The following is a 15,340-nucleotide window of genomic DNA, read 5'->3' as shown; positions in this document are numbered from 1 at the left end:
TTTTGCTCCTATGATCCTCCCTCTGCACAACTGCAGTGAAGTCAGTTTGCAGAGGTGCAGCTACCCCAGCCTGGAGTGTCCACTGCAGGCACCCTGGGCTGAGCCTGACTGACTCTGCAGAGTGATGAGTTCAAGCCAAGAGAGCAGACCAGCAGCCAAAGCATCATCTATTTGCCTGTTTGCACTGACAATGGGGCTTTCTGTGTCTTCTGTATTACTGAAAGCATGATCTCAAGTGCTTTCTATTATGCTTGTACTAACATGTAGTGCAAGGGATCATCTAACTGCCATTCACTGTTGCTGGGTGACAATTTTGCTTTCTTCCCTTGAATAATCCCAAAGATGTCTCCACAGTTCTGTATTTATCTATCTACCTGACATTCAGCTTCTTGCCTATATCCGGTTACTCCAATATTACTACATCTGGCGTCAGCTTGGAACCTACAAACCATTCATTTTTGCCACTTTGTACAGCCTAGTATCCTATACCTCCAAATTCTAAATCAGTGCCTGCTTCCTGATTGTGCTCTAGTTTTTTCTTTAGCTGCTCTCCCTACAGGCTTTGACATGACTGTGTACTTTCCAGTCTGTCTATGACCCTGCTTTTTATCATCAGGTTTTACTCCACAGGACCTGCTGGCCTTCCACACATTGAATTCAGCTCCTCTGTTCACATCTTTATGTTGACTGTCACAGAAGTATTCTGCTCTGCAGCTTCATGTGTCTCTGTGCTCCTTGCTGTATTCTCTTGGTGGCTGCTTGATTGCTACTATGCATCTGAATATTCACCAGCTTTGCATTTAAACTACAGTCCCTGACACAGTTGGTGAAGGCTTTTTAAGTTGACTCTTTCAAGGTCCTGTTGTCTCCTGTATGTATCACTAATTAGATCATATTATAAAATACAATATTGCTAGATTATTTTGCAAGATAGTATTTGCAATAAGATTTTGAAGAGACTGGTTTTTGCAAAGGAATAATCTCCTAATTCTTTATACTTCTGAGTACCTTTGTTGGAAGTTTACCTTTCTACTCTTCACACATTTTTATTTGCGTCTCTCCAGTCAGCAGTAATCCTCCTGGAGAATACAGTAGGCCTTTCTCCATCATAGCTGGTAGCAGAACTTAGTTAATTTTCCTTCTTTATTTAGCCCTGGAGCCAGGTTGTACTATTACTACTGTGATCTAAGGAACAAGGTACTAAACATGTCCTTCTTTCCTTTTCATCTGCTCAGGGGAATGGTAATCCAAGACAATGCTCTGATTTTCTTATTCTCTGCTTTGATACCTTTTAGGAAGTCTGTGTGCCACATCCTTGCTTTCTGATGGCATGTCCCTGTGTGATCCATCTTCCTTGTGTGGCATGAGACACACAAATAGAGCCATGCACAGACATTACACAGGGAGGGCTCAAACACTGCAGCATTTGGGTCTTAATCCTTCTTCAATCTCTGCTACTCAGCACTGCTAAAGCCTTACAGGTAGGAGATGTCTCTGACAGTCAGGATTTTAAGAGGCACGTAGGCACTTACTGATAAAAACAGGCACATTGCAGTTTTCTCAGGGTGGCATTAAGTACTTCACTGCGTGATTCCCACAGACTTTATTGCAATTTAAGTAATAGGAGTCACTTCTGAAAATACCATTTGGTGCTCCTCGCTGTCCTTATGAGCCTCTAATGCCTTTAAACATTTGGCCATTGGGTGATCTCCTGGGGGCACACCTGTTGATTAGGAGGCCATTTATTCTAATGGTGGAATACAGTTTTCTGAACCAGACACTGCCAACTCTGATCCCATTTGCTTAGGCCAGTGAACAGCCAAAATCTGACTTCTTCATGCTCCCACTTCAATCTGCCATCCTCCAAGCATCTCTTACCACTGTTTCAGCTCAACAGCACACGCTCTCTTCTTCTGGACACTACAGACCCAGGTGCCAGCCAGCAGGGAAAAGCAGCTGCACAAAGGCGTGCTGAAAGCCATCTCCAGATCCTTCTGCACTAACTTCTGCTTCTTTGTGACCATTGGTAGCACAGCAGCACCACCTGTACTGTGCTAGGCTAAATCTTGAGTAAAACTCCCAGACTATACACACAGGCATGATGGTGCTGCATGACAGGTATTCCACACCCAGCTCATGCTGTGCCCTCTGTTTTTATCACCAGCTACTCTGGTGTAGTAGGTGATTATGTACTCACAGACTGGAGAGTAATATTAAAAGGACTTTTTGCTTTTTTTTCCCCGTAAACACAACAGCTTCTGTAGGACCACTGAAACATGACTCCCCCCCAGATATTACTGACAAGCCCAGAGACACCAGGAAATTAAGGGTAACAACAACTCATCTGGGCTGAAGCATCTTCTCAAATTCATCCCCTTTCTCTTTTCCCATCCGCACCTTTATGGAGGCATAAGAATTACTAGTTTGGACTTCCAGCATAAATTATATTTTTCTTTCCCTTGCAGATTAACTTTAGATTTTCACCAGTACTTTAAGGCCACATTTGTGGTTTAATTTGAAAAGACATGGTGCCTGTAGGCATTAGTGAAGTGCCTTGCAAAAACAAGGGACTCAGTCTTTGAGCGGAATAGAAGTCAAGAAGACAGTGATAAAACTAAGAACAGAGTACAGTGATATTGCAGGTTGCAGTAGCCTTCACTGAAAAATAATTGTTGCTATCAGACGAATGTTCTTATCATCTAGAAAATCACCAACCAGAATTCTCAGTTTTGACTTCAAAGAAAATCCAGCACTCTCTCACCACAGGGCACTTATCACATTCATTAATTCTCAGGAAAAAATTCTTTTAATATCTTGAATGCATATTTACAGCTTACTTTAAATTTCTCTTTAATATTACTTCAAAATAAGAGAAAAACACCCATTCAACTTGCATAAGTTGACATACCATCCTCTAGAAATATCATAAAAACAGCCTAATGGTCTTTAAGATTCCTGTGACTTGTTTCTCTAATTTGCTGACTCCATAAAACAATGACTGTGGCAATCATTCTAAACCTTAACGTCCCTAGAAATAATGTATTAGCACTTAATGCATTGTAGTGACACCAAGTATTGATGAAAAGTGTTATATGCAAGATCAAGTAGCCTCATCAAATGCTAATTATCGAAGTGGGGGCTGAAATGGACTTATCAATTCTGGAGGAATAATTTTTTTTCCATAGCGGTGTGTGTGAAAAACAAACAAATGTGCAGGATAACAGCTGCAGCTGCATAAATAGCTGTATAAATACCCCAGTTCCTTCCTGCAAAAAACGAGCTAAATTTATATGATTTACTGAGGGGTTCTTACAACCTGCAAGTATCTGTGGCTGTGGATGAAGATAAGGCAGAGTATTATGCCAGCTTGTTCTAGGACCAAGTTTGTAATAGACCAAAAACTCTAGACCACGTCTTTTCTCAGTAGCTCATAGAGCTATGCAGAGAGCTGAAGAAGTCAAGTAAATTAATTTCCTGAGCTCCCACTTCTCCTATCTTGCAATCTAACAATACCTGAAAGTTAGAAGAAAAAATGCAAATATTTTTGTCATTTTCTTCTGAAGCTTCATCTGACATTACAGTCCATAAAAGCACTGATTATTCTGGCTTGCAGCTTCTCAGCTCTCCAAAATGAGGACTGATTAGGCAATGTGTGGATGAGCATCGTGAAAATTATATTGTATTCAGCCCTTGTTTTTCTCAGACTTTATTAAGGGTATCGCTTTCCACCACAAGGTTTTAAATAGGTTTGTAGTTAATAGTTTTTTCCAATTCTGGGTTCAAAGAACATGAAAAATCAAACACAGAGACACAGGAAGGTTTCAAGTGAAAACTTGACCTGTAAAAGATGTTAATTTAATCCCATGCTCATAATTTTCCTTTTGATAACTGTACAACAAACTCATCAGGATCCTGTGCAATGCCTCCTGGAGGAAGTCCCCCTCCAGGGAGAATATAGTGTCAAACAAATAAACAAACCCTCCAAGTTAAAAAAAAAAAAAAAAAAAAAGAGGAAAATATACACTTTAGTAATTTCTGCTCAAATGTCATACATGTACACTTAGCGTGTGCTGGATGAACAGGATTTTATGGTATGGGGTAAATACCAAGACAGTGTCTCACTTGCTCTTGAGACTTCCAAACCAGTAATTGACTGGCAGGTACTGTAAAGCCTCAAGACTATCTGTGTGCAAAAATTATTTCAGTAGCAAAATGTTTTCAGGTTACTACTCTGAGGAGCAGCTGGAAAAAAAATATTGTTTTTATTTTACAGGCAATGGGATTTCATACACAGTTGAATAACCCTTCTAAAGCACAACTTTCTCTTCCTAGTTCCTATAAAAAATAGGTTTTGTGTGGTTCTTGCAAAATCTTTCAAAACATATTTGTGGTAAGGCATATTATCGGAAAAAGAGCAGACACTGACTCTAACCTGGTAGTTCCCTATAGACAATTTTGCTTTGACCTGGATTCCTGGTATCTTATGTAATCAGTCCACAGACTGAGTCAGCTCGAGCCTCATTTGCAACAGTTTTGACAAATAATGTAATATATCCCAATATGCACAGAGTACATTCTATTCCGAGATCAATTGGTAGCAAAAAACTCCCAAAAAGCTGCTTTCATTCCTGCCTAAAACTTTCTCAGTGAGAAGATGTTAACTCCTTCCCACCTACAACCATGCCCCCCTCAACAAGATAAAGCTATTTAGAATAGGTGATGTTTGGATTCCATTACAAATAACTATGAATAGAACTGGAAATGTACAAAGACAAATAATTAGTTCATGTTAGACCTTATTAGTTTATGTTAGACCTTAGCAAAAGCTCTTATGCATTTTTTTGTGACATATTTTGATCTAAATTACCGAAAGACAGGTTGGACCAATATTTTTTCTTTTTTGCCCTTTTGACTGGTGCCACCTCCTGAAGTAGCTGCCCTTGGTTTCACCTGTGTCTCTCCTGTATCCTGTCAGTTGTCATTCACCGTCAGCAACAGAGCAGGTTGGATAGAATTTGCACTCCCAGCCAAAGCTGAAAAATACCTGAATTTGACTTATTTTCTCAGAGCTTGTTGTGCACTTGAAAATTCAAGGTTCGTTTTTAGTTTCTGGATTTTTGGTATAATCTGTATGCCTCTCATGGTCAGCACGTTTAGGTTATCAGCCAAGGCTCAAACAGAGTTCTGCTATTACATTTTCTCAGCTAAAATTCAGCACTTCTAAATAACTGATAAGGACACACTTCCAAATGATTTATATAGCAAGACACTTCAAGGAACCTTTTTCATTTCAAATACTGTCACTCTTTGGGATTGGGAGCCTGCGAAACATTGTTCTCAGCTTTTCCTGAACATGTGTCCTCTGGTTTGGAGCTTGTACTAATACTTGCAGATACAAATTGAGTTCTTGTGCATGGTGATGAGTTGTTCAAAACACACACAGAAGTTCTTTTTGTGGGGAGGATCCTTTCTTTCTCATTCAGCTGTTACCCTGGTGTGCACAAAGCCATGCTTCATTATTCATGAGACGCTTTTTCCATCAAAATCCAGGGGATTTGGAGCAGTACTGACCCATGACCTTTTCAACTAGCAGGGACGAATAATTCATAAGGGGTGAAAATGGAAGCAAGACAAGCCATCTGAGGCCTAGGCATGATTACTTTCCAGGGGGACCTTCCCCACTCCCCAAGGAGTCTCAGTTACGAACCGCTCCTCTGCACCCGTAACCTAATTCGGCTTCAGCTCCATCACAGGCCTGCAGCACTACTTACATCTTCAATAAAAATCCATTTTGCCATTATGATAGGATATTCTGCATGATGAACAGACACTATTACCTTTCAGATGGAGATCTTACATTTAATGAGTGATCCTCAGCATGCAGGAGAAAGCATACAAGCAAATTTAGTTGCAGGCAAAATTAGGTTTCCAACATTGCCTCTTTTAAATTAAATGCTTTATATCCTGGCTCTTGTGGAATTCCAGTCACTGTTTTATCCAGCTGAGGGGACTTCATGTTGATTCTTCTACCTTTCAAACATTCTGAAGTTTGTAGTCAGTGAAGATGTTTTTAAGACCATCATTCATTTCAAAATGCATGTTGACTTTGGAAAACAGCTGAGTTGGTTTTGCTTAAAGAACAATGAACACATTATGGAAGGCCAGCAGTCTTTGATTATTAAATTAATGATATGCAGAACTGCTTTCAAAACATGTGATTTCATAGTCTGGTCTGCATGTCAGTGCACGATATGTAGAAATCTGTGCCCTCCTGGAGGCTTATAACAGTCTAACGACTCATAAAAATAATAAAAAAAACCATGTCAGCTCAGTGTGGAAGTCTGGTTTTAATTCACAGGAATTGACAAAAGCCACAAGAATAAAGCACTACACATAAAATAACTTCTAAGGGGTGGAATATATGCTACATTTACTGAAACATGTAAAATTTGCACCTAAAATTTAAGTTCCTGCAGTAACTTAGGCAATAAGCCCTAGATGTCTCTGTTTCTTCTCATGTCAGCAGAGAGAAAGCAGGTGCTCCAGATGTAGGTGCCTCAGGTCTACAGGGAAAACTGATGCTTGTTTTGAGGAGACGGTTTTGCTGGGCACCAGCTGGTTGCCTTGAGGTAGGGGACTGGATGCCATTCAAGAACTCCTGTAATTGAATTCTGCTTGTTCAAAGGACAGGCTATTAGAAAACTGTGTTGAACTTTTTCAAAGTGTAGAATCCCCTGCAAGCTAAATACCAATCCTGATACATTCCAGAGAAACTCATACCTACTAAACTGAAAAAAATTTCCTTTATTTGTTTTTTATGAAGAGATCTACTAAATAAGCAATGAAAAAGTGCCTGGAAATTTCAAGGACGGGATATAATGACACAATAAACCAAATTTACATCCTAGTTTAAAAAAAGGCATAAATTTTCTAGATAGTTAAACTGTAAATTTATTGTTTCCCTTATAAGAAAAAAGCTTTGGCTGAATTTGCTGTTGCAAACCAGCAGGGGCCTGAGATGGTTACACAGAGAACCACTCAAGGGCTGTGATAATGACATGCAGGACAGTGAGGTTTCAAGTGAGGAAAGAAAGGGTGAGACACCTGCCTGCAGCAGAACTCACTGGTGAGTTTGGCAGCTACATGCACAGCCTTCCTACAACGTGCCCATGCTCTCTGCAATGCCCCTGAGCACTTCTGAAGTAGCTGTAGAATCAGTTTGCAGATTTGTTAAGATGTCAAACCCTGAACAAGACATACAGGCTATTTACCTTAGAAAGCCAAATGCATTTTAGAGCAAAAAGTCTGAAGACAAGATTCTCACTGCCCTGAATGCCTTGATGTAAGAGCTCATGGGGCCCATTGTTTATGCTATTCTGGCTGGCGTTCAGCCATGTGAATAAAAGAAAAGTGCTGAACTGAAATTTTGTCTAAGGCTGAAGCATCATTAATTGCTTCAGAGCCATGTCAGGTCTTAGCAGATGGCAGAGAAGAGACTGAATTTCTGACATTTTAAATTAAAATGTAACCCCTATTATTATGGGATTAATAGTTATATAAATATAACTGTGCAATTTTAATGTACATTTGGTAAGAGCCAAATTCTGTATTTTTTTGTAGACCTAACTAAGAAGGCTTAAAAGCAGGTGAATTCATATTTGTAGCTCTTGAGATTTCATTGCTAATCTTTCAAGCATTTTTCTGAAGGCTGTTTCTACAGTCAAGGGAACATAGTGAAAACTTCAGCCCCACATTTTTCCCCCCTATATATCCATTCATTGCAAAGTTTTCACAGGAAAATGTTTAAATCCCCTAAATTAGAAAGCAAGGTTCCCAAAAGCAGAGATATGTATAAATATATGTAAATGCCACACTTGGGGTGACGGGGTGCAATGACACTTTTTGGCAGAGGGGAAGCCTCTTTTCACTAAGGTTGATCTAAGCCGCCAAGACTCTTCTTCCCCTCCTGGATTTTGACCAAGTTTTGACCAGCAGTGATAAAGGCATGTGCTCAGCTGCCTTATCTGCAAACTGGCTCTATGCCCTGAGGCAGAACCACTCCCCAAACCTGTTCCCACCATGAGCTTCATTACACCCCAGCCTTAGATGAGCTTTTGACCATGGCACCAATTACATGTCTTCTCATCTGCTGCAAAGGACACAACCAAGCTTCCTGTGGGCTGGATTTTGATAATCGTAACTTGTCACCGGGAACATCAGGCCCTTCTGGGTGTCATGTACTCGACAAGTTTGAGACCCTCCCTCATGTGTAGTGCTTGTGCAGCTTCACAGATGTCCCGGTACATCTTGGCACTCATGCTGCTTTGTGTGGGTGCCATATTCTCACCTTCACCCTCCTGCTGGGGATTGAAAGAGGGGGAAGGCCTTACACCTCAGAAACCCTTCCTGGAAAAGTCATGTGGAAGATAATGAGTACAATTCCAATTGGACTGAGCTGCCTACATGTGGATGGGCAGTGGGGGAAGGTGAGAAGCTGAGGCAGGAGCAGGGAGTACTGCTCCACTGTGGCAGTGTCCTCTCAGTACAGTTTTGGCTGGCCCTGCATCACATGTGATGTGCATGCAGGCACCCTGCCTCCCCCAGTGTCCTTGCAAACGTGTGCTGCAGGGGTCTGGGGCTCATGTTGTGGGTCACAGCAGGGCACAGCTATCAGAAGTGACCCCGTGGTCTGGTGCACTAAACTGGCCTCACAGGGGAGCCCCACCAGCACTACAGATGGACATAAACAAGCATTTCTGCCCAAAGCAGCCCCTACAGTTTGCTGCTTGTCCCTCTCCCCGCTATCTACATGCATATCATCATGGGCAATGGGCATTACATGGATTGCTTCCTGTTCCAGGCCACAACAGGGTTAGCAAGTGATTCATGTTTGTCCCTGTATGGGGACATGGATGTGAGGGGCCAGAAGGCATGTCCAGGGAGAAGAAAAGGGAATGGATGGCTTTTTTCAGCAGAGACATGATGTGTGGGAAGACCCTGTCATGCTGAGGTAATCTTGGCACTAGCAAGCAGCACAGACTATGAGGAACTGGTCTATAAATCACCTGTGGGTGCTAATCTGCACACACACTGTGTAGATGACTAGGCAGGAAGGCTGAAGCAGAAGAGCTTTGGGACCGTGCCTATTCCCCCTTCTCTTCTACATCTTCAAACTGCAAATTGCCAGTTGGATTTCTTTATCCATAGATACAGCAGGCAGTTGCAAAAAGGGTTTCAGTGCACCCCGGAGAGTTTGGCTCCCCTTTCTGCAGGGCCCCAGAAGCAGCCTCTTGGAAGCTCCTTTTGGGACCTGTGGGCATGTCTGGCAGGATGCTCTTCTGCATCCTCCTTTGAGAGGGGGAAGGATGGAGAGGGCTGCACTCTCAGCATGAGTGATGGTTTAAAAACTCCTTGGGTTATTCTGAACGGCAGCTATTTGCTGGGTACAACACTAGGCCAAGTACAGCACATTTGCTCATCCTCCAGTGATCTGTACAAAAATAATTATTCCAAAAATCTTTTTTTATCCGGAGTGTGTGAATTTCATATTGACATTGCTACCCTGCGGAGTAACAGATACGTTCAGGATAATGGGATCGCTCAAAATTACTCCTTTTTACAGCAGAAACTGGTGCAACTGTTACATTACTTCTAACAAATTGTAGGATTACTTTTTTTTTTAAAGTGTTGCAGTATTGTGAGTCCAATTTGGCCTTATCCTCTGGCTTTTCATGCCTGCCCAGTGATTAATGCAAGGATAGGAATGGCACATGCCAAGTCCTGTCACACCAGGATGACAGCACCATGTGACTGCTTCATGTGAGGGTGAGCCATTTTGGAAGAGGTGGCCCAAGGGCATGCCACCTGCTAAGGATGCCCAAACTCCCCCTGCACCTCACCTTACCTGGGCTGGGGCACTGGAGGAGAGGTGGCTCAGGTCCCCGATCCTGGCAGCTGCCCGTGGGTCGCTGGAGCTGATGAGGACAGGGGCACTGATCTCCATGGAGTGCCGGTTGCTGGCGGCCTGGGAGGACTTGTGTGTCATGCTGAGGGCGGTGAAGGAGTGGCGCTTCTTGGCGTTCTTCTTGCCTTCCACTTGCCGCTGGGCCGCTCCAGCAGCCCCCGCACCGGCCAGAGTGGAGCATGGCGCCAGGCCCACCGCCGCTGCCGCTGCCACTGCCACCGTCTCCGTTGCCAGCGGCATGTCACAGCCGGACGCAGCTGCCGAGCATGTCTTGTCCATCTCCATGAGCTGCTTGGCAGATTCATTCAGCTGTGTGGGGACAAAAAGGGAAAAAAAAAAAAGGAGTTGTAGTGAGTGATAAGGTTCCCTCCACTGCAGAAAAGGAGGCTCAGGGGGACCCTATCTCTCTACAACCACCTGAAAGGAGGTTGTAGCATGGTGAGGGTTGGCCTCTTCTCCCAGGTACCAACTGACAGGGCGAGAGGAGATGGTCTCATGTTGCGCCCGGGGATGTTTAGAATATGATATTAGGAAATTTTTTTTCAGTGAAAAGGTTGTCAAGCACTGGAACAGGCTGACCAGCAAAGTGGTGGAATCACTGTCCCTGGAGATATTTCAAAGATTTAAAAGACATGGCACTTCAAGGCCATGGTTTAGGGGTAGGTTTGGCAGTGCTGAATCAGCAGTTGGACTGGATGGCCTTAGAGGTATTTTCCAATCTAAATGATTCTACCACTCCATGAATTTATTTGATTGTGAGGCCAGGTGAATTATTTCCATCCACTTGTTCATGCCAGGAAGATCAAAAGAGGCAAAGTAGGCATCCAGAAGAGTTAAGCTGGAACCAGGCACCATAAATTGGTCCACATTAAGCTACAAGATTTAAAAACACAGCATTCCCCAGCTTGTCCCAGGCGGCTGAGTCAGAGCCTGGGGAAGAAGGCAGGAGCCTCTTCATCAATGTTTTGCTATTCTCAGTTCCTTCATAGGCCTGTGCATGACGTTTGCCACACATGGTTTTGATCAAGGGTACAGCTTCCAAATCTTCCCAGTTTCATCTCCCTGCCTCCCACCTAACACAGGTTATTCAAATGCAGATGCATTTGAAGGCATTTGCCCTAGCTGTATCACCTAAACTTTGGAAGAGCTTGATAGCCACTGGAACACTTGCTTCAGGTTCAGCTTGAAAAAGTGGTCTCATCAGTCCTCTTGATGGGTTTAACACTTGATCTACAGCCCATGAACACTGTTCTAGGAGGCTAAGGCCAGCTTTCAGCCCACTGTTCCTCATCCAATCCACACTCACAGATAACCTCGTGTCTACGGAGGCTAGAGGCATGCTGGGTGGCACGACCCTGTCACTGAAGGCTCTTACCTCCCAGCCTTCATAACTCATCCAGGAAAGCTACACAGTACACAGCTGGAGAAATTTCAGGCACACAGGGACGCTACCGTCACTAATGACACATGAAGTGCACTCTGAAGGCAGCAGTGCTTTCTGCACAGCACTCATTGCCAATATATCTTCCCTCGAGGAGTGTTAACAGCTGATGGAAAATGCCACATTTTGCCAACAGAACTTTATATTAAACTAGGATGCACCGCAATATGTTTGCATTTAATGAATAAAAACAACATATGAAAAAGGGAGCCACAGCTAATGCACACATGCTTTTGCATTCACTGCTATTCTGAGACCCACATAAACCAGAGGTGTATGTGATATTATTCTGGACCAAAACTAGGCCATTTTTTTCTATAACTACTTTTATGAATTATGGCAGCATCCAAGAAACAGTTGAGGACAAGGTCTTCCAAGGCTCTATTAAAAAAGGAATAATTTCTGCTCCAAGCCAAGCCAATTTTGAAACCTAACACAACTGAAAATAAAAGGGAAAGAGAGAGGGAGGGGAAAGATAACAATAGAAACACGCAGTTAAACAAATGTGTAAATGGGTTGCTTTTGTAACTCCCAAACACTGTCACCATGCTGTAAATGAAAGAATAGATGTTGCTAGCCTTGGGCCAGTCCTCCTGAGTTTGAAAGCACTTCTGACTCCACGAGGGCTCATTCAGTGTAACAGGCAAAAACCATACTAACATCTAGAAAGTAAACATCAACCTGCAGAATCCTTCTTTCTGTGACAGCTTCAACTAAGTCAACCAAAAGCCTCCAATTAATGATGCTCCACTACTTGCAGAGCTGCTGGGAGTCCTGCAACCATTCAATTAGCAAGTCATTTTCCCAGCTGCACTCTCCAACTTGAGACCATGCTTACAGCCAGCGTAGTGCACCGCACCTGCCAATTTTTGCCGATAACAGCTGATCCTATTTCAGATTCTTAAGAAATGTCCATTATTTCCCACTTCATCATGCTCTAAATTGGTACAACCTAATATTTGCCAGCAGGCTCCAAGTTGCAAGGAAACCAGATGGCTCCCCTCCCTTAAGTAGGTGTTACAGCTCAGCTTACCCCATTGATGAAGATAGTCTAGCTGAATTACTTGAAAAATTAAGGAGAAAAGGATAAAGCCATCAAATATGTATGACTCTTCGACAGCAGAGGGTGAGGAAATTTTTGCTAATCAACAGCTAGAAGAAGAAGAATATATTTTAACTCTTTGAGATAGGAAAAAATAGAGTTAAAAATAAAAAGAATTTAGAACTTCTGATTTTACAATGTGCTACATGTGGACAATGAAGTGCTCCAGCTCTTGATATCAAGCTCTGAATCTCTTGTAAGAATTAGATTATAAATCCCACTGTCTGGAATCCAATTTAACACTGAAGCTGTTCTTTTTGAAACAACAAAATCCCTTACTTTTTTGTTCGAAGCAGCACCTAGTTGAAATGTCAATAAGAGAGCAAGCATCTAAACAGGAAGTGATAAAAAATAGCCCTGTACTGATATAAACAAAAGTAAATCTCAATATCAGTAGAAGATTAAAGACAGTAAGAAAACTTCTCCCTAAACAGTCAAGCTAATGAACTTTGAGGATGTCAGTGGCTTCCTGAAATACTGGGAAAAATTATTTTGGCCTGCCAAGATAAAAAATGCTTTATAGCCTTACAACTTTATTTTTTGTAGAGAACTGTTTTTAAACAGCTTTGCCCACAGATGCTGGAAAGTACTTCCCAAATAGGCTATGAATACCAGAGAAAAATCTGCTTACTACTTTGTAAAAGCAAACAGTTCTTCCTCTTCACAAAAAAAAACTTTTAGAAACCTTTTTTTAAACATAAACATGATTGCAAATTTCTAATTTTAAACTCTGAATATGTAAACAAGCATTGCTTTCTGGTGTCTGTCATCTGATCTTAAGGCAGATTTGCTTCCAGATGAGGAGCTTAATGGAAAGTTCTGACCCACAGTCAGTGTCAGGAATTTGACATTTCTGGAAGCCTGTAGCTCTTATGACAATCTCTAATATCAGAACTCAACTTTCACACTCAGTTTTGATCCCTTCTCTAGAAAGATCCCATTTTTGAATTTCTGGTCCTGCTAAGCCCAAAGGGACTTGAGACTTATGCCCCTGAGACTGCAGCGAGACTGATTTTACCCCAAATCCATTCTTTATAAAGGGGATGCCCTAGAAAAGTTGACATAATATTTAGAGGGATAAGGCTTGGATTTGAATGCCAAGCCCGTAAAACATTCCCAGCAGCCCTGCAATCCTGTCTAAGAAATGCAAAATTTTGCAACAGCAAGCCTTATATTATCTGAGGGACTTTATCATGCAAGAGATGTGATGAGATGGTGCAGTAAAGCTGTTCACAGGGTCTCAGTGACTATTGGCTGTGAGTCTTGCATGCTGAGATAAGGATGCACCAGTCTCAGTTCTTGGAGCTACTCTGCCTGTTTCTCAGGAAGACCTTCCCCAGCTGTGAGTAGTCGTATTGGAGACAGCTCTAGCTCATCTGGTTTGGGGAGTGAAAAAGGGTGGGAGTAGAATACCTCTGTGCACAGAGCCTTGTTCACCTCTAAACAGCCTTTTCCTACAATGGGAGCAGTAATCAAGTGCTGTTCATTAAAAATTTAGTGGTCTTGATCAGGAACCCAAACTCTCCACCCTGCCACAATGCAAGCTGTCATGACTTTAGTGTCCAGGCAGAGAGCCCATTTGATATGAAGTAATGGAGAGGTTTTTTTTTCCTTCTTCTGGCTTTTATATATGACTTTCTTAGATACTCTACATGTAACTTTACCACCCAGGTGACAAATATTAAACTACATCACTCAGGACTTCTCCACTGCCAAAATTATTTTTTATTAGTCTCTACATAAAACTCATTTTTTTCCTGAAGAATGTATCATGGTGAGTCTTTGTTACACATGCTTGCGTGCACAGATATACATGCACACTTCTAATTTCTAATACATGTGGGTTTAAAAGGGACCACCTGTAAATGATTTCAACATATTTCTCTTTTAAGGATGAGCGGATACAGGAGAGAAACTGTCATCTAACTGATAGTTCCATGTGGGACCAAAAAATGTTCTTTATATCCCAACATGACTTAATGAACTACAGTTTCAATGGGCAACATTATACACCTACTTACATACCCCAGATGGAATGAAGAGTAAGGAAAATCTACTTCTTGTCCAGTGTGGGTTACAATTAACTCTAGGTTTACTTCAAACAGCAAATTATTACTCTGGAATTCATTGTTGTTATTATTTCGGAACAAGAGAGAAACGTGGGAAATTTAGGTCAGATTTAAATAATTAATCCTTACTACACCTCCCTTGACAAATATGCCAGTGCATTTATTAATCCATGTTAGTGGCAAAATTATTCTATCCCAATTCAGACTTCCAAGGGACACTGTTACACCATGGTCACAACAGCAGCTCCTGGGTTGTGGTGTTTCACTGATAGTGCTGTCTTCTGTAAGAAGGAGGACAATTCTGCTATTGAATGCTCTTAATTTCTTGACACTGTTGTACACCACAATAACACAGACTCCAACTTCAGAAGGCTGAAAATGACTCCTTTATTCTTGGGATGTGTCTCTCTTTTATACTATTCTACACAGACCAATTCGATTGGTGAAAGAAAGACAAACCTCTTTAATCACATTGGTCAGACAAGAGGGACATCAAGAAGTCCCTCCTAGGAGAAGAAATGTAAACAAAGTTACAGTTACAAAAACATGTCTCTTGTTTAAGAAAATTCCCTGGGAAAAGAATTTCAGAAAACCAAAACATCTCAGGCACGAACCAGGGCTACAATTTCCAGTAATTTAGGTCTGGGTAAAAGATTAATTTCTGACTGACATCTGCCTTATCAAAGAGAGGACCTTACTGTGTGGCTTACAAATATACATCAGCATGTACTTGACACTGTGCAGACCAAAGTGTTACTAATGTG

General features: G+C 41.9%; 1 protein-coding gene across 1 annotated transcript in view; it reads right to left on the bottom strand.

Moving 5' to 3' along the window:
• Nucleotides 1–15,340, bottom strand: part of SH3RF3 (SH3 domain containing ring finger 3) — a 248,536-nt gene that overhangs the window by 53,769 nt on the left and 179,427 nt on the right. Inside the window, exon 4 of the mRNA XM_066176699.1 lies at nt 9,905–10,273. Coding sequence (XP_066032796.1) covers nt 9,905–10,273 — 369 coding nt within the window. The remainder of the gene's footprint in view (nt 1–9,904; nt 10,274–15,340) is intronic.

The sequence above is a fragment of the Chamaea fasciata genome, unplaced genomic scaffold, assembly GCF_029207755.1.
Source record: "Chamaea fasciata isolate MVZ Bird 193981 ecotype frontalis unplaced genomic scaffold, bChaFas1.0.hap1 SCAF_2, whole genome shotgun sequence".
Taxonomy (NCBI): Eukaryota; Metazoa; Chordata; class Aves; order Passeriformes; family Sylviidae; genus Chamaea; species Chamaea fasciata.
This window is presented reverse-complemented; position numbering and strand designations above follow the sequence as displayed.